At 41.3% G+C, this 27,944-nt stretch overlaps 1 protein-coding gene across 4 annotated transcripts in view; it reads right to left on the bottom strand.

The window, feature by feature from the left end:
* Positions 1-15,351, bottom strand: part of PLPPR5 (phospholipid phosphatase related 5) — a 53,749-nt gene extending 38,398 nt beyond the window's left edge. For 2 of the 4 annotated variants that reach the window (XM_054038663.1, XM_054038664.1), the window contains exon 1: positions 14,126-14,504. In XM_054038663.1, the coding sequence (XP_053894638.1) occupies positions 14,126-14,329 (204 nt within the window). In that variant the 5' untranslated portion in view covers positions 14,330-14,504. Of the gene's footprint in view, positions 1-14,125; positions 14,505-15,154; positions 15,171-15,192 lie in introns of those variants that run through there. The other 2 variants (XM_054038662.1, XM_054038661.1) reach the window with 2 other exon arrangements.
* Positions 15,352-27,944: the final 12,593 nt, after the last annotated feature.

Below are 27,944 nucleotides of genomic sequence, written 5' to 3'. Positions count from 1 at the left end.
GGAATTATTAGTCTAATCTCAACTGTACTGTATCTTATCTTCTGTATTTTGAGCATATGCTCAAAGATACTATATCTTGAGCACAAAAGCAGCAGTAAAATTATGAATAACCCAACACTGACATACAGATTACATTATTATTTCTAATGTATGCAGAGGACAGAAGAAAGAACCCAGAAGAGGGATTGCATGTTTGATACACATAGAAGGAGTCCAGGTGAAATCCTGGCCTCACAGAAGTCAAGAGCAGATCTCCCATTGACTTAAAGTGGGCCAGGATTTTAGAAGAGATGTTATAAGTATGTACCAATCAGCAGGGAGAGGACTAGAAAACAAGAAACTGGCAGCCCCTTATCTAGGCAGCCCAAAAATAACAGGTTCAGTGATAGTGATTAATAAGCATAGATACAACAGTGTAAGATCATCCTCCTGCAGTCCTTTTTTTCCTCCACACTTGAAGAGCTATAATTTCACTGTGTCCAATTATTTCTCCTTGAGAATGTTGTTATAATAAATGAGTATACTGAAGTGATGTTTATTAGAGATAAAATTTTAATGAAGGCTCAGAAATGGGAGCAATGTGTTATTTATAACATGAGCATTAGAGGTTTTAATGGTTACTTTAACTACGTAATGGTAGTTAGCTAATCCATACAATAAGTCTTTTCATAGTACAGTACATACCAGTAGCATAAATACCTTTGGTATTTACTTTAATTTAGGAGTACATGAGAAAATAGCATGGCTCAACATTTTTTTTCACAGGACAAAGAAACCTAAAGGGTGTGTCTACACTAGGCTTTTTTGCCAAATAAATATCCAAACTATTATTACCACTGCTTCAGCTGTACTGGGGGGTAGGAATGGTGAGAAAGTTGGATTAGACAGGGCTCCAGATGGCTATTGGCATTGTAAGCAACATGTTATCCAATCCAGTTTAGAGTTTACATAATACAATGCTTAAAATGCTAGAGGTCCCAAGTACCTTCATTAGGGCGACTCACTGGTGGAACAGAATCAGTAATAGCAACAGTGGGAAATTTTAGCAAACATTTCTAGCATAGAAAAGGCCTTGCAAAAAGAAAATCATGCACTTTACTGCCAAGACAGTGGAGTGTAAAACAGCTTTTTCTAGGTATGTGGACTTACAGTAAATATACTGTAAAGGCTACATACTAAGGTGAGCTGAGTAAGTCTTGTTACTTTTCTTCAATGTTTATGTATTTCTCTGTCTACTTCATAAAACAATACAAGTGGTATTTACCTTTAAAAGAACATACATTCTCTATTTAGCTGTAAAATAATGGTAACTAGATGTGGTTGGGTATATCAAATGTCTTGAGAAAAACTCAAGAGTTGAATAGAGACAAGTATTTTAATGAACACCTGACTATATCTGTATTAGAATATTAGGGCTAGAAAATTTGTGAAATGGATGCGCTTCAGTGCAGACTTTATTGTGGCTTGAGTTATTCCTCTCTGTGAAGATAACAAACAGATATTTAGTTAACATATGTAATTTCTGTGTGTGTGTGTGTGTACACAGCATTTGGCCCAATCTCTCAAACTTTGGACAGCCAGAGTTCTCATTGGAAAGAGGAGTTCCAGGTGTGCTGGGAATGCAGAGTTGTGCTGCTGGGTGTTTATACACGTTCAGTGATATTATGATTTTTTCAGGTGTTTAGGTATTCAGGAAAAAGAACAGGAGTACTTGTGGCACCTTAGAGACTAATAAATTTATTAGAGCATAAGCTTTCGTGGGCTGCAGCCCACTTCTTCGGATGCATATAGAGTGGAACATATATTGAGGAGATATATATCCTCCAGATTCCATCAGGCTCTATAAGTTGTTTCTCAAGCTTTTTGCTATATTTTCTGATGTGCATTCTGAATCTTCTCCTCCTCTTAAGTCATCTTGTGCATCACATTCTAATATTACAAACTCATGTCCTACATTCAAGAGATGAGACAACTTCCCTCGCCCCCTCGAAGAATTACAAACACATTTAGGTAGAATTATAAACACATTTAGCAAATTGTGACCTAACTAGGCTGATGCACAGGGAATTGAGGAAGAGGGGGTGTGGAAGGGAAAGCCACCACGGGCCCACTTCTTTCCCTTCTGTATATGTGAGTGAGATTTAGCAGGGCAGGAAAGTGGACAGAGCCTTGACTCCCCACTTCCTTCCCACACAATGCTCTAATAAACACAGCTGAACCAATGCATCAGAGGAAATAATCTGTGCCAGATGGTGCAGAGTACTTCCCCCCATCCCAGGAAACCAGCAATCAAATTGTGACTCTCAATCTGGTTCCTAATTAGCTCCTAGAAGAGCAAAGCTACTAGCTGCCCCTTATATGGAGCTCAAGGAAAAGCCACAATTGCTCTTTTTTCCTAGGTTAGGGCTCAAACTCTGATGGACAAACAAAACCACATTTAACCTTTAGGACTGTTTGTGAAAAAATATTCCAATTACAAAACTGTCCAGATTCCTCCCTGCTCCATCTCTACTGACTTCAGTGAAGCTACAGCAAGGATAAAGGAGTCAAATGTTTCCATGATATAGCCATATAAGAGTGCTATTTTCTGTCAGCGAAATGACACTTAATCTCCATATTTATATTCAAAAATGTTGTTTTGAAAATTAGTTACAATATATACTCATTTTTCCTACTTCCTAAGACCTATCCTATGAATTTTGCAAACCATCAATTATTGGACCAACTTCTGTTGGTGAGAGAGGTTTTTGAGTTTACACAGAGTTCTTCTTTAGGTCTTTGAGCTCTGTATAAACTCGAAAGCTTGTCCCTCTCACCAACAGAAGTTGATCCAATAAAAGATACTGCCTCACCGACTTTGTCTCGCTAATATCCTGGGACCAACACAGCTACAACACTGCATACCATCATCAATAGCATTTTATTCCATTCTATTTAATTGTAATGGTTTCACTTTCACATAAATACATTGTTGTTTTTCTCTTAGCTCCCAGATGATGACTTGAGGAGTTTGTTTCACCAGAGATAACACTCTTATTTAGAATGAGCAAGACTTCAATATCATCTAAACGATGGCACTGAAGATCAAAAATCTTTTATGGTTTTAATTTTTAATTAATGTATACAAACAAAGAAATGGCTCTCTAATTGCACATAATTAAGTAATAAGAACAGAGTAATAAGCAAATACTCAAGTGTGTTTTCCTGAACTGGGACCTTTGTTTCCATATATAGTTGTCTTGGATTGTAATAAGGATTTCTATTATACAGCTATAGCAACTAAGTTCCACTTACTGATTCCAACATCATTCTTGAATAAAAAGAGACAGGCTACTAGTTGATTAAAGAAAATGTTCACAAAATTATTCGGAGTTTGAGTGACAATGAAATCATGAGTCAGATTCCTTTAGTGACTGCATACCACCCACATGCCTAAAAACCACCAAAATGGTGTTTGAGAATGTTATGTAGAGAAGGAAAAATAATCAGCAAACCACATTAATGGGGTGATATCAATTCTTGAAAAGCTGTGTATTATAATTTCGATCAAAGCTCCCAATTGCCTTGTGAGAGAAGGTTTGCATTCATTCTCCCCAAACCCATAAACAATATATCTATCTATCTCCTTAGAAATGAATAAAGATAAACTACTGTAATTTATAATGGAGGAAGATGCCCAAAATAGAAGCGATTTAAAATTATACTATACATTGCTTATGACTACAAGTGAAAAAAAATTGCAGCTATTTCTTAATATAAACTGAATCTGCAGTCAGTGGAAAGTTTGCTTGAGTAAGGATTACAGGATTAGGCTCAATATGATCATAGTATTGCAGGTTTATGTTCCATATGACCATGAAATCATATGAAACAGCATGCACATGTGGGATCAGGACCTTTATTTTTAAATGTATTCTATCACTGGGGGGAAGGATAGCTCAGTGGTTTGAGCATTGGCCTGCTAAACCCAGGGTTGTAAATTCAATCCTTAAGGGGGCCATTTAGGGATCTGGGGCAAAAATCTGTCTGGGGATTGGTCCTGCTTTGAGCAGGGGGTTGGACTAGATGACCTCCTGAGAATCCCTTCCAATCCTGATATTCTATTATACTGATCAGACAAGTAGACTAAATTAAAATAATCAAATCTCAGATATTTTATATAGTGATTTTCAATTGTAGTTCTGAAAAGACTTTTCAAAGGAAAATAAGTATTACAGTATCCCCATGTTACAGATGTGGAAATTGAGCCACAGAAAGATGAAGTGACCTTCTTAAAGTTACACAGCAGGTTAGTAATAGCCAAGAATAGAACTCTGTTCTCCTAACTCCCAATCTGATGCCTTACCCACTAGACAATGTCACATCTACATAACTGAATATTAAAGGCTGGGTTACAAAAAATGTTCACAAATATTATTCATTTTTAAAATAGGACGTCACACAGAACTGTTGAGTTTTGGAGAAGTGGCCTATTGGCCTCAGCTAGACTTTTATATGCATCCCCAAAATATATTATTCATTATTTGTCTTAGTATTGTTTATGATGGAAGCATATGTGAAAACTGATGGTTTCCTCTGAGAATGCACCCTGTGAGATCAGTGTGTAAATTCCAAAATTTCAAACATATAGTTTTCAATGCAGAACAAAAATAGCAAAAGCTACTTATAATTCTATTTTGGCTGTCATTTATTACACATCATACGGCCATATAAATCCTCAATCCTGTATTATGTACAATGAATAACAGTTACTTAGCATGGTAAGTAGTTTTCACTTTCCATTTTAGATTAAAAACAATGTGCCATGTGATTTGGGAATTTATACACAGGATTAGTTGAACTCACAACATTCTCCCTTAGCCATAAGTGCATCATTTAAGGACAAATAGGCATTCAGCTGTTGAAAGCGGAGACTCCTGACCCATCCCATGGAATGAAACACATGGCCCAGAGTTGGCTGGCGTTCCTAAACACCGCATGCAGTGAGCACAATGGGCATTATGAATTCCATTTTTGATATACATAAGTATCTTTTGTGGTGTTATGTTGGTTTGGATTCTCAGAAAATGGCAACAGGAGGAGAAAATAAACACCACTGAATGACTCCCAATGAAGAAAGATTAAGGTCCTGATTTGTATTCTGGATTTACAGGTTACAACTTCACTGGCCTCTTTGTTTTACCCGGCGGTAAGTGAGAGCAGAATGAGATTCTAAAACAGTGTATTTGCCCTGACATCTGTGCCAACAATCCAAAAGGTATAACCCTGTCTGGTCAATAAATAAGTACTGAATTACTTTAGATCTGGTGGGATGAACCTTAATATATCTTGAGAGTGGTAAACTACAAATAATTTTTTTTTAAAGTTTGCAATGCAACTACTCTTTCACACAGAAACTGATGCAGTATAGATTTCCACTTTGTTTTACCATCATGTGCCAAAATGAAAAATGGAGACTTTCTAAAGCTCCTTTTTCTCACAGGTAAAAATGGATAGCATGTTATACATACAAATTAGTGGAAATTAGTTTCTTGTGAAGCATGAGGATGAAGGAAAAAAACTCACACAAAAGAAATTAAAGCTGAGATAGCTGGTTCAAATAGAATCTTGAAAGCACTTTGGGGAAAACCTCTGTGTGAAAATGGAAACAAGTTTTGCCCTTATAGAAGACTATAAAGGTGGAAGTACTGTAGAGACATAAGGGCTTGGAGCTGAATAACTAGTCTGGATGAGACAATTGTTAATAGAAAAGGCAATTTCAGCAAATGAAATGTAGCAGTCATTCACTGATTTGTTTAAATATTAAATTCAGCATATGGAAATTAAATTCATATCCCATGGTTGCATTTTGGATTTAAACAGGGTATAAAGATGCAGGGGCCCTTTGGGAATGATTTGATTAGCTGGTGAGGAAAAAGAGCTTTATTGGCTAGCTTTTCATGTCAAGTGTTAATAGCTGTCAAAAGTACCATCAAAGGAGTCACTTGTAAATCAGCTTTAGCTAATCAAAGATGTTTCAGAACTACTAGATAGGTCACATATCAGGAAGGAAGATTTTGCTCATTATACACGTGTAAAAAACATTTCCATTTGATGTGAAAGTGGAGACGCAGGGTTTATTTAGGAGCTGGGTATCCAACTATAATGTGAGATTGTATGACTATTTATTTGTGGAATAGCACTCAGAAGTGTTCAGATATTACAGTGATGGGTGCCAAGTATAAAATCAATCCCGACAGAACATTTGGACTGATCCAAACTTTCTTGGATGATATCTTTAAATGACTGACTGTCTGGAGGACTCTCAGTAACTAACATCTTGCCACACAAAAGATGATCTTTCCAGGACATCAGAAATTGGTGATTTATTGCCCTGCTAGAAGGAGCTGTGGGTATGTACACCTTCCTGCCCCAATTATCCAATTTCCTTGATTTCTTGTCAGAAAGGATCAAATGAAAGAAGTCTCTCTAGTCTCCTTGGGACTGTATAGGAATCACTAAGTGTATGTCTACTCAGCAACTAGACACCTGTGCCAGCTGACTCAGGCTTGCGGGGCTCGAGCTGCAGGGATGTTTCATTGCTGTGTGTTTCATTGGGCTGGCACCCAAGCTCTAGGACCCTGTGAGGTGGGAGGGTCCCAGAGCTTAAGCTCCAGCAAACGCTCAGAAGTCCACACAGCAATGAATTAGCCCTGCAGCCCAACTCAGCGGGTACGGGCCAGCTGTGGGTGTCTAGTTGCTGTGTAGAAATACCTTTAGACATCTGCTTTGGCATCACCATAAAGCAGAAGAATATTTCACCAGTGGTAATACAAAGATCTATGGAGGAGGACATAGCTATAGTTATATATAGGTCACATGGTCCAAGTCTAATCCTGGAAAGGGTCCAAGGAAGCAGCTCCAACTGAAGCATATAGCACTTACATAGCAGAAAGGCTCAAAGGAGGTGATAACATGGTGAATGGTGAATATGAATCCTAACAGAAGGCCCCTATGTCTGCACCAAGAGAGGACATCAAATGTGACTTCTGTATTTTTCAAGGAATGAAAAAGATCAGCCTGTCTCAGTTCTGACCAACTTATTGAATATTAAGGTGGATTTCAGGATAAGCTTTAGGAAAAACTATGAGTTCAGTACATGTGCCATGAAACCCAATGCTGTGGCCACACTCAAATGTTAAGGGCTTTAGTGCCATACTCAAAGGCATTAAAGTATCTTAAAAGATCTCTGACATCAAGCATTCCTTTTCTTTTGCTTTGATTTTTCCCATGGTGCTTAAGCACCTAGAGAAACAAAAACAAATCCACTTGGTACCATGGATGAGCATGGAATGAATGACCATGCCAAAGTGGATGGAGGACTCAGTGTGAAGGTGCTCTGCTTTCTGATTGGGTTGAGGAATGAGTAATTAATAGAGAAAAATTTTCCTGTCGATGGCACAGTGAATTCACTGAGGGACATCTCCAGTAAGTATTTTGTGGCAGAACTTGAATCCTTTAAGAAGCACCAAGAAGAAAAAAAAAAGAACACAAAAATTCTGACACCCCCCACCCTTAAATGTAACACAATCCAGCAACTCTGTTTAAAATGCGCTACACTAAATTACGCAGGACTAAACCTATAATAAAGTGACTAGTGAACTAAAAACTACACTTTAACAAGAACAATTTGAACACTCTTAAGCGGGTGACACAAGAGCAGTCCCCAGAGCGATAGCACAAGGAATCAATCATAGGTGTAAGAAGGAGAATGTATGAGACCTGCAGCAGTTTTGAAAGAGGCATCAACAGGATGAAAACAATTTTGACAGGATGCATATGACTCCCATATCCCTCCCTGCCCCTCCCCCCCCCCACAGTAATTGTGCCTCTGCACACAAAATAGGAACTGAGGTGCACATATGGCTTTTTATAGAAGCAGTCTTCGCAATGTACAGCACATATGTACAGGCCCACAATTTTCAACCAGTCTTAACTAAACGTAGTAGTCCCAGGTCTGATCAACTCAGACATTGGCAACCTGTAGGGGCAAATGTGTTGAGGAAAGAGCAGAGAGCTATGAAAGCTGTGGTGATACTTAGGAGAGCCCTTCTTTCTCATTGTTCTCAATGTGGTCTCAGTTCAGGTCTTGGTAAACCATAAGTGTATATTAACTTACCCACATGGGCAAGCGTACATATGTAATTTGACACAGAAAGAAAAGTGAAAAGTGAAGTTTTATAGTGTTTTTTCCAGATCATAAGAATGGCCATATTGGGTCAGACCAATGGTCTGTATAAGCTGGTTATTCTGTCTTCTGACTGTGGCCAGTGCTAGATGCTTCAGACAGAATGAACAGAACAGGCAATCATCAACAGATCCAACCCCCGTCATCCACTCCAAGCTTCTGGCAGTCAGAGGCTAGAGACATCAAGAGCATGGAGTTGCATCCCTGACCATCTTGACTAACAGCCATTGATGGACCTATCCTCCATGAACTGATCTAGTTCTTTTTTGAACCCTGTTATAGTTTTTGACTTCACAACATCCCCTGGCAAGGAATTCCACAGGTTGACTGTGCATTTTGTGTAGTTTTATTTTGTTTTAAATCTTCTGCCTATTAATGTCATTGAATGACCCCAGATTCTTGTATTATTTGAAGGAGTAAATAACACTTTCTTATTCACTTTCTCCACACCATTCATGATTTTATAGACCTCTATCATATCCCCCTCTGTCATCTCTTTTCCAATCTGAACAGTCCCAGTCTTTTTAATCTCTCTTCATATGGAAGCTGTTCTAGACCCTCAATCACTTTTGTTGCCCTTCTCTGTACCATTTCCAATTCTAATATATCTTTTTTTATATTGGGTGACCAGAGCTGCATGCAGTACTCGAAGTGTGGAATATCATGGATTTATATAGGGCATTATGATATTTTCTGTCTTATTATCTTATAGGTTCTGAACATTCTGTTAGCTTTTTTGATTGCTGCAGTATATTAAGCGGATATTTTCAGAGAACTATCCACAATGACTCCAAGATCTCTTTCTTGAGTGATAACAGCTAATTTTGTAAGTATACTTGGAATTATTATTTTTCAATATGCATTACATATGATGCAGAAGTCCTTGCTCCAAAAGTGCAGTGAGAAGGGAGTTTCTGCATCTAGGTTAGCCCAAACAGTATCTGACTTTGACATTAGTTACTTCTTTAGGTTGCACCAATGAAAATGTTCATGCAGGCTACTGAAAAAACCAATACATTGTCTCTAAATGAAACTCATTTTTTCAATGATATTAAGAGGATTATGCTAAAATACAAATTACTAACTAATTGATTTACAGGGAAAATATGAATATGCTAGGAATCTGCCAAACAAACAGAACTGTGAATATTTTATGAATAAGTACTGTAATCATCTGCTTATTACTTGGATATAAAAACAAACAACATTAGCATGAGGTAACTCTTAGTGTTTACACAATGTATTAATGAAAATGTGTCATCTCCTCCTAATTTATATAAAGCAGTCAGTATACATTATAGTTCCTATCATCCATTGTTTTACACTGATTATTTGCTTAAATAATGATGTCAAGATCAATCATATGCACTAATATGTGTATCCACTAAAATCATTCTTTTGTTCAGTTAATCATTTTGACCTTTGCAAAATACTACTAAGGTCTACCAGAAAGAAATGGAGCAGAACAGATCATTTTGTAGCTTTTGAAAACACATGAGCAACTAGCTGAGAATTCTACAAATCATTTCCACTGGAAGCTAAAGGATTAGACTGACGTATATTTCTCAAACTACATCTGTCATAACAAGTCTAAAAAAGCAACCAGCCTGCTGAGCAAAATCTGGCACTTTGGGAAAAGGTTTAAATAGCACTGAACACAAAACTTATCATCTCTATGCTTCTTTTTTCATATTTTTAAATAGAATCAATCAAGACCATATTTCTTTTCACCTTTACATTTGACTTCAAGTTACAAAGAAGGTTTTAATAATTTCTCAGGATACAAGTGTCATTCTGGACATTTTTTTCTTCAACCAGCAAAAATAAGGAGAGTCTCAGCTACAGTTGCTACTTCATCCATAACTCACATTAAAGGTCAGGAGGAAAAGCCAAGCCTATGGATTCTACTGACAATCTATTGATCCAATAGATTCAGATCCATTGATCTTGACATCACATCACCGGAGCCATTTAAATTCTTCTACTGAGATCTCATAATTTCAATCTCTTCCACATTTTGCACTGCACTGTATTCTTAGTGTGTTCTAAAAAGATATGCCTTAATATCTCCCAGTGCAAACAGTATGCCTGGTTGCAGCTAGGTCTTGTATAGGTCATGATTTTATATCTAAAGGGATAACTAAAAGTGGGAAACGTTTACAAATAATATTGCAATCTACATTGAATAGCATGGAGCCTGATCTCAATATGATACCTCACACACTTTGCTTTCTTATAGTATGTTCTGATAAGATGAAATTCATATCTCCCGGCAAGAAGACCACATAAAACAGTTATAATATGGAGTCTTGTTGGCAATGGAATTTTCCCTAACCTGCAAGCAGCTGTTAGACTTTACCCCCGGCCTTCCACTGCTGCTGCTCCATTCAATGGGAAGCAATAGCAGCTGCAGCCCCTCCCTCTACATAGGGCTTTCTAGTCACTGGATGTGTATAAGCATGGAAGATGAATTGCTTATTATTGAATTGAATAGGTCTTTCGTGGAACTTCTCATTAGCAGCAACATGTTCTGTATAATATTAAAATATTATGTAAATCGCAGTATATACTATGATAGTTTGTGTTACATCCAATTCAAAACAAGCATACACGTTACATGCTCCTCCGTGAACTGGCTCTTCCCACTTATGCAGAGTCTGCAGGAATTAGGGAAGAGAAAAGTCACTGGTCAGCCCGCTCATTCCTCCACTTAGCACAGTAGCCCCCAAGTTTGATACACAGAGGACTTCACTCACACCTATTAAGAGAAGCTCCACCAGCGTAAAACATTATGGCCTAAGGCCCCTCCCTCAAAAAAGCAGCTGTCCTGCCCACCAAATCTGAGTCACAGTGGTTCCTCCCCAACACTCCTTAAAGTGCACTTCTCCCATTTCAGTCAGAAATGTTCTCCCATAAAAAGAAAGAATAATCTTCTCCCCAGAAATATCTGAAGCTTCCCTCTGTTGGCTTCCCACAGTGTTCTCCAGCTCATCTGGTACCAAAGTGGGTCAGAGAGCTTTTCATGATGTCCTCCCATTCAGTCCAAGCCATTTTTCTTGATCAACCTAAGTAGAAATAATGTGAATTTAAGAACGAAAAAATGTGCTTTTCAGAGCTGTTTGGAAAATGGGAGAGAAAACATTGCAAGAATTTGTGATCCCCCCTCCTCCCCATTTTCATCAAAATATTGTTTTTGTCAAAAGTTTCCAGCCAGCTCCAGGGTTTAGCGTGAATAGGAGTATCGTTTGGATTTTGTTTCCCATTTATAACTTTTCAGGTAGGGGGATTATTTTTTTCCTACAGGCTTCCAAATATGATAATATTTATTAAACAGTTTTTCCATATCATTTTTAAAAGGTTAATATCTTTATTTGTGGAAATATATCTTCCTGTTCATCCTACATTTTAAGCTATGCCTGCAGAGGTTTAGCCATGTGACATGTTTTTTAGATCTTCCCTGCATTTCATTTTTAAAGACAGATTAGTTCTCTTGCACACCAGTATGTGGAAGAACTACAGAGGCAGAAAGGAGAGCTTAGAGCAGTAGCAAAGACTCAAATTCATCCCTAGGAAAACTCAATCAGTGGAGTTCCACCATGGTTGACTCTGGTCAACAGCTTATAAATAGTTTTGGATTTGGAAAGAACAGCTTTACTTCTTCCACAGAAAAGAAACAAGCCAAATCAACAAAGTAAAATAAAAGAGCCTCATCCATAATATGCATGATGGGGCTGGAGGTGTGCACTAAAATACATCCCATGAAAATCCAAGTTCAACAGGATTACCTAGGGTGAATCATAGTAGAATTTAGCCCGTGGCCTGCCCAATATTTTTTCCTCTATTAATTTCATTTAGTGTTTGTTACAGATGCCAGCTTGACATCCCCAAAGGCTGAAGTCTTCTGTTCATCCAAGGAAGAGGTACAGCATAGGCAACTACAGTGCAAGCTTCCATGCCCTGACCTGCCAATGTATCTCAAACACTTTTCTAGAGGGGCCTCTGCTAGAGGGAGAGAGCAGTGGTGTAGTGGTAAACAAAGAAATGGGTAAACTAACCTACATTAAACTCCATAATCCCCAAACGAGAAGTGGGTAAACTCAATTTATCTGTGTTTAACCTCCACAACACTACCCAATTCAATCAGCATCTTATTGTGCTGAGGCTGTCATTGACAAGGGTGCCAACTGATACCAATTGAGATGGTGTTTTTTTTGTGATGTAGATATAACACTATTAGAAAATGGATGGAAACCACCAATTTATTTTACCTAGAACACCAAATGGCTGTTAGACATTAATAATTTTTGGTAACTACCATCTTGGGCTATAGCAAATCCTGCTACAACCCTGGGAGCCATCAAACTACTGCAAAAGTTAGAGTTTAAAACAAAACACAACAAAACAGACATTTGGGTATTGAAAACAGCAAAAGAAGAATAGTCCAGAGGTACTAAACATTTTTCCTACAACTTAAAAAATGACAGAATTGGTTGTTTTAGTAACACTTGTTAAAATCAAAATGAATCCTGGACTAAAAACCTACACAACACATGTTACCACAGGGTGCAATTTCAATCCCTAGAAAACAAGGACCAAATCCATCATAATTACACCCATCCAACCCCAATGACTTCAATATGAGGGCAGAATTTGGCTCAAAGGTTTTGTGTTGGAGGATCTGACACAATCAGAAACATCATGGTAATACAGTGGCATGATGAAATTAGATTTTAGAGATTACTGACAGAACCTGCTTGCTGAGAAAGCAATTTATTCTGAAATGTGTTTTAAAGATAACTTGCTGAAGGGGAATACATTTGTAAAATAAATAATTTCAATCTCCAGAGCTCTTTTTCTTGTCTGTCAAGCTCCTTCTGGTCTTTAGTGTGCCCCACCATTCCAAATGGTTAAATACCCCCTGGATGATCCTCTGACTCTCTCCTCCACAATATGATCGGGGATTATTAAATGCTGTCAATGTCCCTGTCATCTGACATTACAACTTGTACATTCATCAATTTAATGTATGATGTTTTTATATTTCCATTTGCATGTTTCTAAAGGAAGAAAACCACTGAAATTAATCTTACATAAACCTTATTTACAGAAGCCCACACCAAAGTAACAAGTGCACAGGTTTCTTTTCCACCTACCCAGTGCACTAAAGGGAGCATTGTCTAGTCCACTTTGTATATCGACTTACTTTCAGAAAATAAAGGCACAGAAATATATCTTTTAATGACTAGTAGCTGAAATATTGGCTTGTGGACATTAGGAGCATAGGCTCTGGGAATATAGCTCGCTGATCGGTGACTAACCCACATGCTTTGAAAAAAATAAATAAACCCATACACTTTTTTTTTTAAAGGTATCGATTTGTGGTTTCAAACGGAAAGGGGCAGGTTAAGATATCCATGATAAAAATGAACTTCGGAGGACTCCCCTGCAGACATTAGGAAATGGCCCCGGGCGTTTGGAGGGGGGGTGCGGCTGGGGGGCTTTGTTGTCCCTGATTTCCATTGCCATTGCTGGGGTCACTTGCAGCCCAAACACATTGGTACCTGGGAAAGCAGCAGGCTCCTTCCTAGCAGGGGCTGAAAGGGAAAGACTCCCGCACCCCTTCCCCAAGAAATCGGGGAAGCTCTTTCCTGCTCCCAGCCACGGCAAATGGTGGCTGCAGATCCATACTAACCAAGGAAATACCCCGTTATTCTGATCCTCAGCAAAGCCCTCGCCCTGCACCAAAGCCCGCAGCTGCTTCTCGGCAGGGTCCCCGGGCTCGGGGTGCCTTGCCAACAAGTTCATTCACTCGCGGGCGCTGGATGGGCAGCGCAGCCCGGGGCCGGAGCGCCGCCTGACTGGAGAAGGGGAGGGAGGGGAGAAGCGGCTCTTGCTTACCACCAGCACCGGGACCCCTGCGGCCAGCGCGTAGAGGAGCGCCGGGGGCACGGCGCTGCTGTCCTCCGGACCCGGGTAGGGCTTGCGGTAGGAGCCCTCGTAGCAGAAGAAGCCCTGCACGTTGACCGTGAAGGTGTCCGTGTACTCGAAGTAATAAGCCAGCATCACGGTCCCTGCCATGATCACCATCTGGAAGTAAAGCATGCTGATGAGCGCAGAGGGCACTGCCAGGCACTCCGGCTCCGGCGGCCGCGGCAGCCCCCCTCCCCGGCTGCGCGCTCCGCCCGCTCCCCGGCGGCATCCACCGGGGGAGGAGGCGGCTAGTCCCAGCCAGCAGCGGCGGCGGCACCCGGGCGCAAGCTGGAGCACATGGGCAGCGCAGGAGGCTGGTTAGTTCCGGGCAGCGGCTCGGCCCATGGGCTAGCGCCGGGCAGCTGCAGCAGCACGGCCCGGGCACAAGCCCGTGCCCATGGGCTGCTCCTGTCAGGCGGCTCCGCCCGAGCACGGGCTCGTGTACTGGGGGAGCAGGCGGCGGCTAGACCCGGGCAGCAGCGCCAGCTCCGTCCGGGCACGTGCAAGGGGAAGCGGGTCCCCTCCCGGGAGCAGCCCCTGGCCGCCGGAGCGGGGAGCCCGGCTGAGAAGCGGATCCGAGGGTTCCCCGCCAGTGGCGCTGGGGCCGCAGCCTTCGAGCCAAGCCCGCCCCCGGGCAGGTGCCTGACGCCTCTGCCCAGCGCCAGCCTCCCGCGGGAGGGAGGGGGCGGGAATCCCACAGTCACTCCGAGCCCGTCAGCTCAGTCCGCACGAGCCTGGCCCCGGGCAGGCAACGCAGTCGCCGCTCCTAGGCTGCCAAATCCTTTCCTCCCTTAGGGTTTTGTTTCTTTGTCCAAAAAGCTGGAGCAATAATTGCCCGTGCTGAGCAGCCTTGTGCACAGCCCCTGCCGCCGCCGCCTCCACTCTAGCTGCTTGCTAGACTTGGCGTTGCGGAGCTCTGCTCCAAGCCAGCGATGCCAGCCCGTTAGAAACACACACACGCTGTCAGACTCCTCTTGCTCATCATCTGCTTTAACCTCGCTTTCCAAAATGCTGCACGGGGATTCCAGGGAGTTTAGCAAAGGGCGGGCACCCCAAAACCCTGCCCCAAACTTTGCCCTATTGCGGTTTGTTTGCAAGACAAGCACACTGATGCTGTCTCTTTAGTGCCAACGCTGTGGGTGCAGCTCGCGATCAGCAGGCAGTGGGCAGCTCCCTAGAGGACCCTCGAGATAGTCCCACCTGAAGCACTCCAGTGGGCAATGAGAGAGAGGGAGAGCAGAAAAATGGATCGAAAGCTCCCCAGAGCCTATTTCACCACCAGGCTTATCGAATTTTAATTTAGTTAACAAGGTTGGACTATAAGAGGCTGATCCCAAAACCACTGAAGTCAGCAGCCGACTTTCCGTTGTCTTTAGTGAGCCTCTGATCAGACCCTAAGCACACACTTCCTATGCTCTGCTTCTTATGTGAAAACAACTTCATTCCTAGGACAAATATTTAGTGAGATGGGCATTAAGAATGTTTACATTTATAATAAATTCTCAGAAACTACAATATACTTTTCAATAGTACTATAATAATGCTATCCTACAGCAGTATAATGGTTAAATACTTTTACTGTGTTTTTAAATGCTTTATATGTATATTTACTTCATATAAGCTGCTCAAGAACATGAATAGGATCTTACCTGAAAGAGGACAATGTATATTTAACTTGATAAAATAAAACAAATACTCCATCCTTTGAGGAAATCACACTTACAATATAAATGGAAAAAAGAATCTTCTAATTTAAAAATGCAAGCCTTTTAAAGATTAAACAAAAAATGGTAAATTCTTTTACAGATGTACCAATATAGTCTTCAAAAAGTTATGCTCTGAGATCAGAACTCCAAAAAATAAATACAGATAAGTAACTTTAAGGTTGTGCCCTAAAAGGACAAAAGCCAGAGACTGTAGTCAAAAAAGCTCAAACGTTCTTTTACAAGGCCACAATGTTAACCTTAAATTCATTTTAAAACGTTACTTGGCTTTGTTACTGCAATCAGTCTGATCTCAATTGTGAACCAGATTTTCTCTCTCTATTCATGCAGTATATGAATGTTTTCCTACTGGCTGTACTTTGAGTCTTAAAAAATTGGTTTACTTCCGGGGTTCAGGAGCATTAACTTGGTATTATCCTGGTCTTGCAAGATGATGTTTGTCTACATGCACTCATTTCTAACTACTGCCTGAAAGAATATGTTCTTTATAGCTGTGGAGCAAACTAAGTCTATTTTTGTTCATTTTTAACTTATTCTCCAAAAGAGGCCTTAAAGGAATTCATTTGTATTTATCAGATTTCATTAGTTTGTTAGATAAACTGTTAATATGCAGTGAGACATCTAGTGGTGAACTCTGCTCTGCCCAAATAGTTTTATTTTCCTTAGTGTAGCTGCCAGCAGTCACTGAAAGTGACCTACCTATGTGTGTCAAAATAGCTCAATGTGCATTGTTAGTTAGCTAAATATATACATAACTATTGTTATAGGGCCTGATCCAATACCCTTTGAACTCAGTGGAAAGACTCCCACTGATTGATAAGCATTGGTTCAGGCCCATAGCTTCCACTGTATTTCACTGGGAGTGCCATAGGAAAAGTGGCAACATTTGATGTTTAATGTGTGAGCATATGGTGTAGTGCCATATAACAAAGATTTGGGGCTTTTACTAATGTAAAATGTTCCTTGTTGGGGGTACTAATGTTAAAGTAACATTGAATATTTAGGGAATGTGTATTGGAGCAGGACAAAATCACCAAGAGAATGTTATCTTTTTAATTTCTAGTTAATGCAACATCTGTGAGCATCCTACATTCTTGAATTTGTGTGGCAAATTCTCCTCCTGGATGTGCAAACAGAACTGCCATTGCACATACTCATTAAAGGGCAGGAAATGGCCTTTTTCTTGTGCTGATAAAATGAGCCTGTTTGAAGCTGATACAGAGGGTCATCAGTAGCAAAAGAGTGATGCATGTTTGTGGAAAAACAAGCAGGCTACAGCTGCTGTGACTTCATTGTTGATATGAGTGATAAATGTATTATCTGCTGTTTTTAAGTTCAACATAGAGCCTGTAAAGAAATTATTGAAAGCTTACAATTAAGAAACTTTACTCTTGTTTTTCTGTTGCTCTATAATGCTGTCAAATCTCAGCTGGGCACTCTAAAGTATGTGGCTTCCAGACACATTTAAATATATTGTACAGCAAACTGGAATATATGGGATTCGGCATATTAAATCCTATACATTTTTCATTTGAGTTCAGTTGTCTCAATCTAGTCCCCAGTACATCACAAAAAACACCATTAGCACCCTGCTGGTTATCTCAGCAGAAGAGCCAAGGTCCGAATGGAAATGGAAATGGAGAATGAGCTACTCCAACCAAGCAAATCTGAATCAAGTAGATAAGTAATTTACTAATAGGTTTACAGAGCTAGAGTCTGATCCTGTACCCCTGAAGTCAACTTGGAGTTTACCATCGTCACTATGATAGCTCTTCCAGGGGGGCTGTGATTCCAAAAAGTGGAGACATTATATAGAAAAATTGAGACATTTTGTTTTTCATTGAGAATTGTGCATGAGCTGAGCAAACTTTATTATTAATTAGTTGAATCAATAGCAGTAGAAAATTGTACATGTTTAAATGGAATAGTCACAGCCACAATTGTGTGTGGTTCTTAGTATCAGAATCCTGATGCAGGATCTGACCCAATACAGAATAATATTTTGCAAAAAGTGTAACAAGGCTTGTGCAACTGCTGCCCTTACTATAGATATTCTGAGGATCCATAGAGGATTTGGTTCTGTAGGACTATCAATCCTGCATCTTTGACGGGCCAAAATCAATTTTAAATGGATGCATATTTTAAATTACAAGAGGATAAGCAAGCCTCGAGAACCAAGGGGTAATTCCCCCTGCCCCTTTTTATTCAAAATTTTAAAATAGCCACTGTTTAAAACATTTTTATGCAAAAAAGTATAAAACATAAAATAACTTTTAAGCTGAGATTTTGAAAGCAAAGTTTCAGACTTGAATGAATATTTATAGCTGTTATAAAATTCTGAAAACATGATTTATAATATCAATGGTGACAAACAACCTTAACTATGACAGTACAAACATAATCAAAAACCCCACAGCAAGACTACAGAATTATAGATATTCATGCCTGTTGGGTGTGTTGTCCTGTTAAATCAGAAGTATCTTAAAAATGAAAAATAAATTTCTGATTCAAATTACTCAGATTACTTATTTTAAGTTCAAAATGCTTGCTTCTTGCCAATCAACAAGCTGGAAAAGAATACCACTCCAGCAGCAGCAGCAGCTACCACTGAGTTCTGGAGGAGTACAGGAGTCCACTATCAATATACAGGGACAATCTTGTGGCTTAATAAGTACTCAATTGCCATTGAAATCACACTGGAGTTGAGGACTGATGTTTGTCACCCCAGGAGCACAGGGTATTGCAGAATTGCCCCCCCACAATTCCAATTTTTTCAAAAAAATTCAACATGCCACTTAAAAAAAAGTAACTTGTAAAATGTATTTGCATACCGTGAAATGGTTGCTTGAACAGTACAAAATATTTAGTATATTGTGAAACAAGGAGCAAAGTCCAAATATCTTTGACTGTGTTTGACTAACAAAATCCAGTGTTGTACTTAAAAGACACAAATATATAGTAACTCTCCTTTTTTTTTTTTTAAATGTAATTGAAGAAAGTGTTCTAGAATCTTAACACAATAATATCTTCCATTAATCTGTCTCTTCCTCTCATTAGGCCCTTTAGGAGTTGTTATAAAATAAGGTGCAGGATCACCTTACTCAACATAGAAGAAGTTGTAGCATTGTCAATGAGATTGGCTGCATGAGCAAGGATTACTCACATGAGTAAAAGTGGCAGGTTAAGGCCCAGTGATTTAATCTAATATCTGAAATTTAACCCAAAGTTCTAGAAGAGTGTTTGCTATGGTTTACCTCTAAAACTATGAATGTTTCAAAGTAGTAGGAAACTGTTTGATATGGCAATAAAGTTTACAAAAATGCTTGGAGATTCCTTTTGGAATACAGGATCAGGCTCTGCAAGAATCCAATAATGCCAAATGTTTGGGTTTTCGTATTTATAAACATGCTTCCCATTTGTGCATACATACTGTAGGAACACAAACATCTTGTACAAAATTAGCTTTATTCTGTGAATACAGTGTTGGATGATCAAATAAAACCATAGCTACACGTTATATTATGGATGTAATATTTATTGGCTAAGCAGTTAAATATACAAATATTTATTAAATCAAACAAATGCAAGACCAAGGACACAGTCCCCAATGATTAATGCAATCTGCTAAGTATATTCTCTACTTACAGCATTCCTTTGATTTATACTAATAATATGCAGTGGCAGTTTGGCAGAGAAAGGCCAAGGACCAACAGTTTCTACAGGTGCTGTAAACAGCATAAAAAAGTGAATTGGTCAAATTGCCCATCTAATCACAGATAAAAAGTGGGTGGCAAAACCTATGTCAAACAGTATCTTATTCAACAATAGTCTCATTAATTTCAATGAAATATTTCCAACAAAGGGCCTTATGGATTCTTGTTTGTTTCCATAAATAGAGCGGAAGCTTCACTCTCTTGTAATATTTTGAAATAGTGACCTTCAGACTGAGGATACTATTCCACTCGAAGACTTAAATCCATTTACCTACAGGTACCTAACATCGTTTCTGACAATATTTCCCAACTGCAAAACATATTATTAGTACAAAAGGTGGTAAAGAAACAAAGCCAATAACTGGTGAGTCAGAAAGGATGAACAAGCTACTATAACTACATCCAACTCAGTATCCTTCACAGGATGTTGGGTAGAGTCCTTACTCCATATTTACTGCTACATTGTTAAATCTATAGTCCAAATTCTTTCCCTTGGCTACACCGGTGTACATTTGAACTCACTGCACTGACATCAGTGCCACAAACATTCAGGGCAGGGTGTAGGAACCTGCTCAGGATGGGGAGGATAGTGTGGATTGATGTCAAAATATCTTGTTGTAGGAGACCTTCTGTCTCCGACCCCACTCCCATTAAAAACAAAGAAATATCAGGGCCCAATTCTACCCATGGTTATTACACAAGGTGACTTTCACCCATGTACAGAGGACTTATATAAAGTCTACACACTACTTAAGCCTTGAGTTGCATAGGCCTTGTGCGACCCATGCAGAGGGGCTAATTTTGCTCACAGTTCCCCTCAACTGCAATTAGAGCTATGTATGTGTCTTTGAAAGAATAATTCCCCCCCATTTTCTAAATATATTCTCCTGTTTAGCACTTTCTTTACCAGAGTGACAGAATCTGCCAACCCTATTGCTGTTCCAGTGCCATATTTCCATGCTATGTTAAGCCAGTCCATCTGTAGGGAGTATTTTTTGTTAGTATGGCACAGGAAAAAAGGCAAAGCACAGACACAATCTGTGGAGGTTCCTTTGGTCTGGCAGGAGACGGAAAAAACAACTGGTAAGAGCCCCTAATTTATCAGATGGGATTGAGTCAGGAATTCCTGCAAATAGCAGGATGAATGTTTATTTTTAGACAAATCTTCATGGGGCTTGGATCACAAAGTGATTCTGATGGGGATTACATTAGAAATTAAAGAGGAATCGTACTGACAGTCCTCTGAAAATGAAGGCTGTGTCCGGTATGAATTGTGATATCTGATTTCTTTAGCTGTAGTGGAATATGAAGAAAATACTGATTGTGGGTTCTGTTGTTTTCTTTTAAACATGTTATGGTGACTTTGATGTAAATGAAGGTGAGGAAGTAATAGTTTTGACAACAGCCAGGCATAATGCAGGTAGATAGTGTGCATGCTTCCTCCACACAGTTCTGTTAATGCACCGATACAAAACCTGCAGCCCCCTTGTAATTCCAATCTTGTCTCTCTACTCAACACAGTGTGAATTTCTTGGAATGTGACCTCCTCATTGTTTTTCACTTGTAACAAAAAGCCAGTCAAATGGCATTACTTTGCTCACTGTTGCCGGGTTATTCAGCTGGGATTTACACTCTTCAGAAGTAAAATGTACAGTTATCTCTCCTATGTTCGATAACTGAGACATCTTTGAGAGTTAACCAACAGGGTATTTTGAATTGTTCAGGGGGGGAAGTTGGCAGATCTGATCCAGGTCTAATTTAAGGCTAGATCCAGTAAACACTTACGCAAATGAATAACTATACTCACATGAGTAGTTCCATTGACCTACAGCCTGAACCAACTCCCACTTCTGTCCAAGGCTTAAATTTTCATAGAATATTTCCAGGAAGCCACCATGCCCTCCCGCCCCATTCTCCACGGGCGGCGGCGGGACTCAGGGCTTCAGCCCCACGAAGGGGTGCAACGGGGCTCAGGGCTCTGGGCTTCAGTCGCAGGGCCCCGCTGACTCCCTGAAACTGGCTTATGGCTTAACCCTTACCCTAACCCACAGTCCCCCCCCAGTTGAGAACCACAAGAGCAGGAGAGGCCAACCTGAGCCTGAGAAGGAGCCAGAATTTACCAATGTACATTGCCAAAGTGCCACAGTCATACGTCAGCAGCCCCCCAGCAGCTTCCACCACCTGCTTCCAGCATCTCCCACCCACCAGCAGCCCCGCCAATGAGCGCCTCCTCCTCCCTCCCGATCAGCTGTTTTGTGGCGTGCAGGAGGCTCTGGGGGTTGAGCAGTGAACACCCCCCAGCACATTGGAAAGTTGGTGCCTGTAGCTCCAGTCCCGGAGTCCATTCTTATACAAGGAGCCACATATCAACTTTTGAAGAGCCGCTTGTGGCTCCGAAGCCACAGGTTGGCCACCCCTGCACAAGAGCATCAGGCTGGAGTCAAGATTTGAAAATATTTACCAGAGTTCCACTCCGGACAGCTCTGCCTTAATTTAAACCATGCTTATGTCCATGAAAAAACTACTGCTGTTTTCACTGGGAACTGGATTGGGCTCTTAGTTACAAAACACCTGTACTTGAGGAATCATATCTTTAATGAGGAAGATATAAGAAAGAATATTTTCTAGGGAGTGGAACATATGACAGAAGATCAGCAGTTTGTGTTTCTGTTCCCAGCTCTATGTGTGGTCTTAGACAAGACACTAAATTTCCCACCGTTCATCTGTGAAATGGGAATAAGAGAATTTATGAATCACTTAGTGATGAGATGAATAATAATTAGTATTATTTGTATTGCAGTAGCTCATAGAGGTCCCATTATGCTAGACACAGCACATGTGAAATAACAAGATACACTCTTCCCCAAAAAAGCTTACGGGGTTTTACAATCTAAGCATATGAGGAGAGACGGCAGCTGAAAGTAAAACAAAGCTGTGGTATGTATATAGTCCTAGCAGGAGACCCGGAACAAAGGTATGTGTGTATGAAGTGTCGCCTTATAGTGTTACTGGAGGAAAAGATTAAGGGGCTGGAGATGCAGGTAGAGACCCTGGTGGAGTTTAGGCGGGGGTTTGAGCAGCTGATGGAGGATGGGCAAGGCGGGGCTGAAGGGGAAGGCTCTAGGGTGCAGGAGGAGGCAGTAGTAGATGACAGCGAGAGGGGAATGGAAGGAGGAGATCCAGGGAAGTGGAAGCATGTGACTGTGAGAAGTAGGCCAAGGAAAAGGAGGGCCAGTGAGGGGGGAATAGAACTCAGGAATAGGTTTGAGTGTTTGGATAACGAGGTAGAGGGGCAGCAGGTGGTGACTGAAGCCGGGAGGGTGAGGAAGAAGAGAAGAGCTGCTAGTCCGAGAGAGACGGGGGAGGAGTTGATGGAGACAGCACCAATTATGGGCCACCAGAGGATACAGGAAGGCATAAGGGGGAGCATAAGGGAAGATAGGAGCAGACACAGGTCAGGACTAGAGGGATCGGAGACTAGATTACTAGATCGCACTGTTGCCAGGCGACGGCAGGTGTATGTAATTGGAGACTCTTTACTGAGGAGATTGGACAGGCCTGTGACCAGGGCAGACCCGGAGAACAGAAGGGTGTGCTGTCTACCGGGTGCAAAGATACGCGATGTGGACCTGCGGTTGAAAAGGATCCTAAAAGGAGCAGGTAAGAACCCCTTGATAATCCTTCATGTAGGAACGAATGACACGGCTAGGTTCTCGTTAGGGAGATTATGCCAGGCTGGGGAAGACTCTCAAGGAGATAGAGGCTCAGGTTATCTTTAGTGGGATTCTGCCTGTTCCGAGGGAAGGGCAGCAAAGGGCTGATAGGATTGTGAGGATAAATAGTTGGCTAAGGGAGTGGTGCTATAAGGAGGGCTTTGGGATGTATGGCCACTGGGAGGCTTTCGGGGACAGACACCTGTTCTCGCGGGATGGGCTTCACCTGAGTAGGGAAGGAAATAGACTTCTGGGAGGGAGGCTGGCTCATCTTATCAAAAGAGCTTTAAACTAGGAAGTTTGGGGAGATGGTTGGGAGATGCACAGTTAATCTCCACGCCAGTTTCCGGTATTGAAAAGCTGAGTGTAATAAGAGGAGACATAGCCGGGGAGATGAGATTGGACATAGGAGGGACAGGGGGGACGAACACAAAGAGGCCCGCAACATACAGTGCTAGTAATGGGAGACAGGCTAAACGACATACATTAGGCTGTTTGTACACCAATGCGAGAAGCCTAGGTAATAAAATGGAGGAATTGGAGCTCTTGGTCCGAGAATTGAAACCGGATATCGTAGGAATAACTGAAACGTGGTGGAATGGTGGTCACGACTGGAACGCAGGTATGGAGGGGTATGCGCTGTTTAGGAAAGACCGGGATAAAGGTAAAGGTGGGGGGGTGGCATTGTATGTCAATAGTGAAATAAGCTGTAAAGAAATAATAGTGGATGGAATAGATAACACAGAGTCCGTCTGGGCGATACTCAAGCTGGGTAAAAGTACTACTAGAGCCTCTCCGGGGATAGTGCTTGGGGTGTGCTATAGACCGCCGGGATCGACCCAGGATATGGATAAGGAATTGTTTAATGTATTAAGGGAGGTAAATACTAATAGAAACTGTGTAATTATGGGGGACTTTAACTTCCCGGATATAGATTGGGGAACAAACGCTAGTAGCAATAATAGGGCTCAGATGTTCCTAGATGTGCTTGCGGATCAATTCCTTTATCAAGTGGTAGCTGAGCCGACGAGGGGGGAGGCCATTTTAGATTTGATTCTGGTAAGTAGTGAGGACCTTGTTGAGGAAGTGGTAGTGGGGGACAACTTGGGCTCCAGTGATCATGAGCTAATTCGTTTTAAACTAAATGGAAAGAGTACCAGAATTAAGTCAAAGACTAGGGTTTATAATTAACCTTGAAGTTAATGGCAAATGCGATAAATTACAGCATGGTTTTACGAAGGGCAGATCGTGCCAAACGAATCTGATCTCCTTCTTTGAGAAAGTAACGGACTTATTAGATAAGGGAAATGCGGTGGACCTAATATACCTGGATTTCAGTAAAGCGTTTGATACAGTACCCCATGAGGAACTATTGGTTAAAATGAAAAACATGGGGATCGATATGAAAATCCAGAGGTGGATAGGGAATTGGTTAATGGGGAGAATGCAGCGGGTCGTATTAAAGGGTGAATTGTTGGGTTGGAGGGAGGTTACTAGTGGAGTGCCTCAAGGTTCGGTTTTGGGACCCATCTTATTTAATCTATTTATAACTGACCTCGGGACCGATTGCAAGAGTGGGCTGATAAAGTTTGCGGATGATACGAAGGTGGGAGGAGTTGCAAACTCAGAGGAGGATAGGGATACTCTGCAGGGAGACTTGAATGAGCTTGTGAATTGGAGTATCAGAAATAGGATGAAATTTAATAGTAAAAAGTGTAAGGTGATGCACTTGGGGACGAATAATAACAATTTTAGTTACAAGATGGGGACGCATTGGTTAGAAGTAACGGAAGAGGAGAAGGACCTAGGGGTCCTTGTGGACCGCAGGATGACTATGAGTCGGCAATGTGACGTGGCGGTGAAAAAAGCCAATGCGGTCTTGGGATGTATTAGGCGAGGTATATCTAGTAGAGATAGGGAGGTCCTGCTTCCGTTGTATAAGGCGCTGGTGAGACCTCATTTGGAGTACTGTGTGCAGTTCTGGTCTCCAATGTTTAAAAAAGATGAACTCAAACTGGAACGGGTGCAGAGAAGGGCGACTAAGATGATCAGAGGAATGGAAAACCTGTCGTATGAAAAGAGATTAGAGGAGCTTGGGTTGTTTAGTCTGACAAAGCGAAGGCTGAGGGGGGATATGATTGCTATCTTTAAATATATCAGAGGGGTTAATACAAGGGAGGGAGAGGAATTATTCCAGTTTAGTACTAATGTGGACACGAGAACGAATGGATACAAACTGGCCGGGGGGAAGTTTAGGCTTGAAATTAGACGAAGGTTTCTGACCATCAGAGGGGTGAAATATTGGAATGGCCTTCCGAGGGAAACGGTGGGGGCGACGGACCTGTCTGGTTTTAAGATTAAGTTGGATAAGTTTATGGAGGGAATGGTTTAATGATAAAACATAGTAGCCAAGGAAAACCAAGCAATGGTACATGAACAGCATAATGGCCAACAAGGGTCAGGCTAGAGACTCTTGCCTATATGCTCGGGGTATTACTGATCGCCATATTTGGGGTCGGGAAGGAATTTTCCTCCAGGGTAGATTGGCTGAGCCTCTGGAGGTTTTTCGCCTTCCTCCGCAGCATGGGGCAGGGATCACTAGCAGGAGGGTCTCAGCCGATTGAAGTCACTAAAACACAGGATTGGGGACTTCAACGGTAGAGTCCAGGGAAGAGTCTTGCGGCCTGCAGCATGCAGGGGGTCAGACCAGATGATCATAATGGTCCCTTCTGACCTTAATGTCTATGAGTCTATGAGTCAAATGGGAAGAAGGACAGGGTAACAGAAGTGATTGGAGCTTGATATAATGAATAGCAGTCACAGCACATCAAGTACTTAGCCATGATGCACATGGCAAAAGTGATTAACTTTTGTAAAGCCATTTGCTATCCTCAGATGAAAGTGGAAGTGAAAAGTATTATTGTGTGCAAGTTCTCAGGATAGAACAATACATTTGGAAAAGCAAAAATGGCATTATATATAGGGGCTGTACATCTTCCAAAAAATGTACAGCCTGTACTCGCATACCCACTGTTAAACTCTTACTATAAGAAAAAGAACAGGATTTTTAGTCAATGTATAAGTCAGTGTTTTATGTCTAGTAGTTTAAACTATTTCCCAGAAATCAGAATACTCATGTAACTTGAATATTTGAGTGTCATAATGGTAATGTTATCTGAACTATAAGAACTATAAATTAGAAAATTAATTAGAAAATTATTGCCACTGCTATAAAGTTATTGTCATCGCTGGTAGATGGCATTCCATTACTATCACATAAAATGTAACTGAGTTTAAGATTGTAAATTACTCTGCATTTGGCAAACTTTAGCTCACTTTTTGGCACTATAGTTAGATAAAAATTGCATGTGCAACCTCAGTAATTAAGAACAAGTTTCCAAGTCTCATCAGCCTAGAATATATAGTCATTGAATAGCATCTCCTTAGGGAAAGAAATAATGGCCAGGGAACATTAGTATTAGCATGGAATGTTGGGACAGCACACTGCTGAATCAATAGCTAATATAAGCAGAGTTCTGCCTTATTAATAGTGCAGCATGTAACTGAAAAATTACTCTGACCTGCACTATATACATTACATGATATATTTAAATGCCTAGGTTTTATACACATTCCAAAATTAGTTCAAACATTTGCACAATGCATAAAGGTCTTCTGTTCAAATTCGTGAAACTCCCTTTACATATTATTTAATTCATTTCACCAATTTGGATTTGGTAACGTTGCTATTTATCTAACTTCTTTTCTCCTAAAGAGTTGTATTTGCAGATCATTCACAATAAATAATGACATAGGCGCCGACTCCGTGGGTGCTCCGGGGCTGGAGCACCCATGGGGAAAAATTAGTGGGTGCTCTGCACCCACTGGCAGCCAAGCTCCTTTCACCCCACCTCTTCCTCCTCCTCACCTGAGTGCGCCACGTCCCCACTCCTTCGCCTACCTCTCAGCGCTTCCCGAACATCCGCCGCCAAACAGCTGTTTGGCAGCATTAGCATGCTCCGGGAGGGAGGGGGTGAAGCGGGAATGTGGTGTGCTCAAGGTAGGAGGCGGGGAAGAGGCAGAACTAGGGCAGGGATTCGGGGAAGGAGTTGGAATAGGGGCAGGGAGGGGGCGGAGACTTTGGGGAAGGGGTTGGAAATGGGGGTGGGGCCTCATGGAAGGGGTGGAGTCGGGGCGGGGCTGGCGGTATGGGGGGGGGGTCGAGCATCCATGGGAAAGAGAGGAAGTTGGCACCTATGAATAATGATACTAATTAATACAATGATTATTTAAACATCTTATATTACTATTATAAAGATGATCATAAACGCACTGTATCTGTCATCACATCAAGGTTACAAGCTTCAGGGCTGTCCAGAGGATTCAGGGGGCCTGGGGCAAAGCAGGGGAGCTGCAGCGCTTGTACTCACCTGGCGGCAGTCCGGGTCTTCGGTGGCATTTCAGCGGCGGGGGGGCCCTTCAGTCACTCCGCGTCTTCGGCAGCACTGAAGGGCCCCCTGCTGCCGAAATGCCACCAAAGACCCGGACTGCCGCCGGGTCAGGACTTGCGGGGCCCGGTGCCTGGGGCAAATTGCCC

This window comes from Malaclemys terrapin, chromosome 8 (assembly GCF_027887155.1).
Source record: "Malaclemys terrapin pileata isolate rMalTer1 chromosome 8, rMalTer1.hap1, whole genome shotgun sequence".
NCBI lineage: Eukaryota > Metazoa > Chordata > Testudines > Emydidae > Malaclemys > Malaclemys terrapin.
Note: the sequence above shows the minus strand (reverse complement) of the source record. Positions and strands in the feature narration are given on the sequence as shown.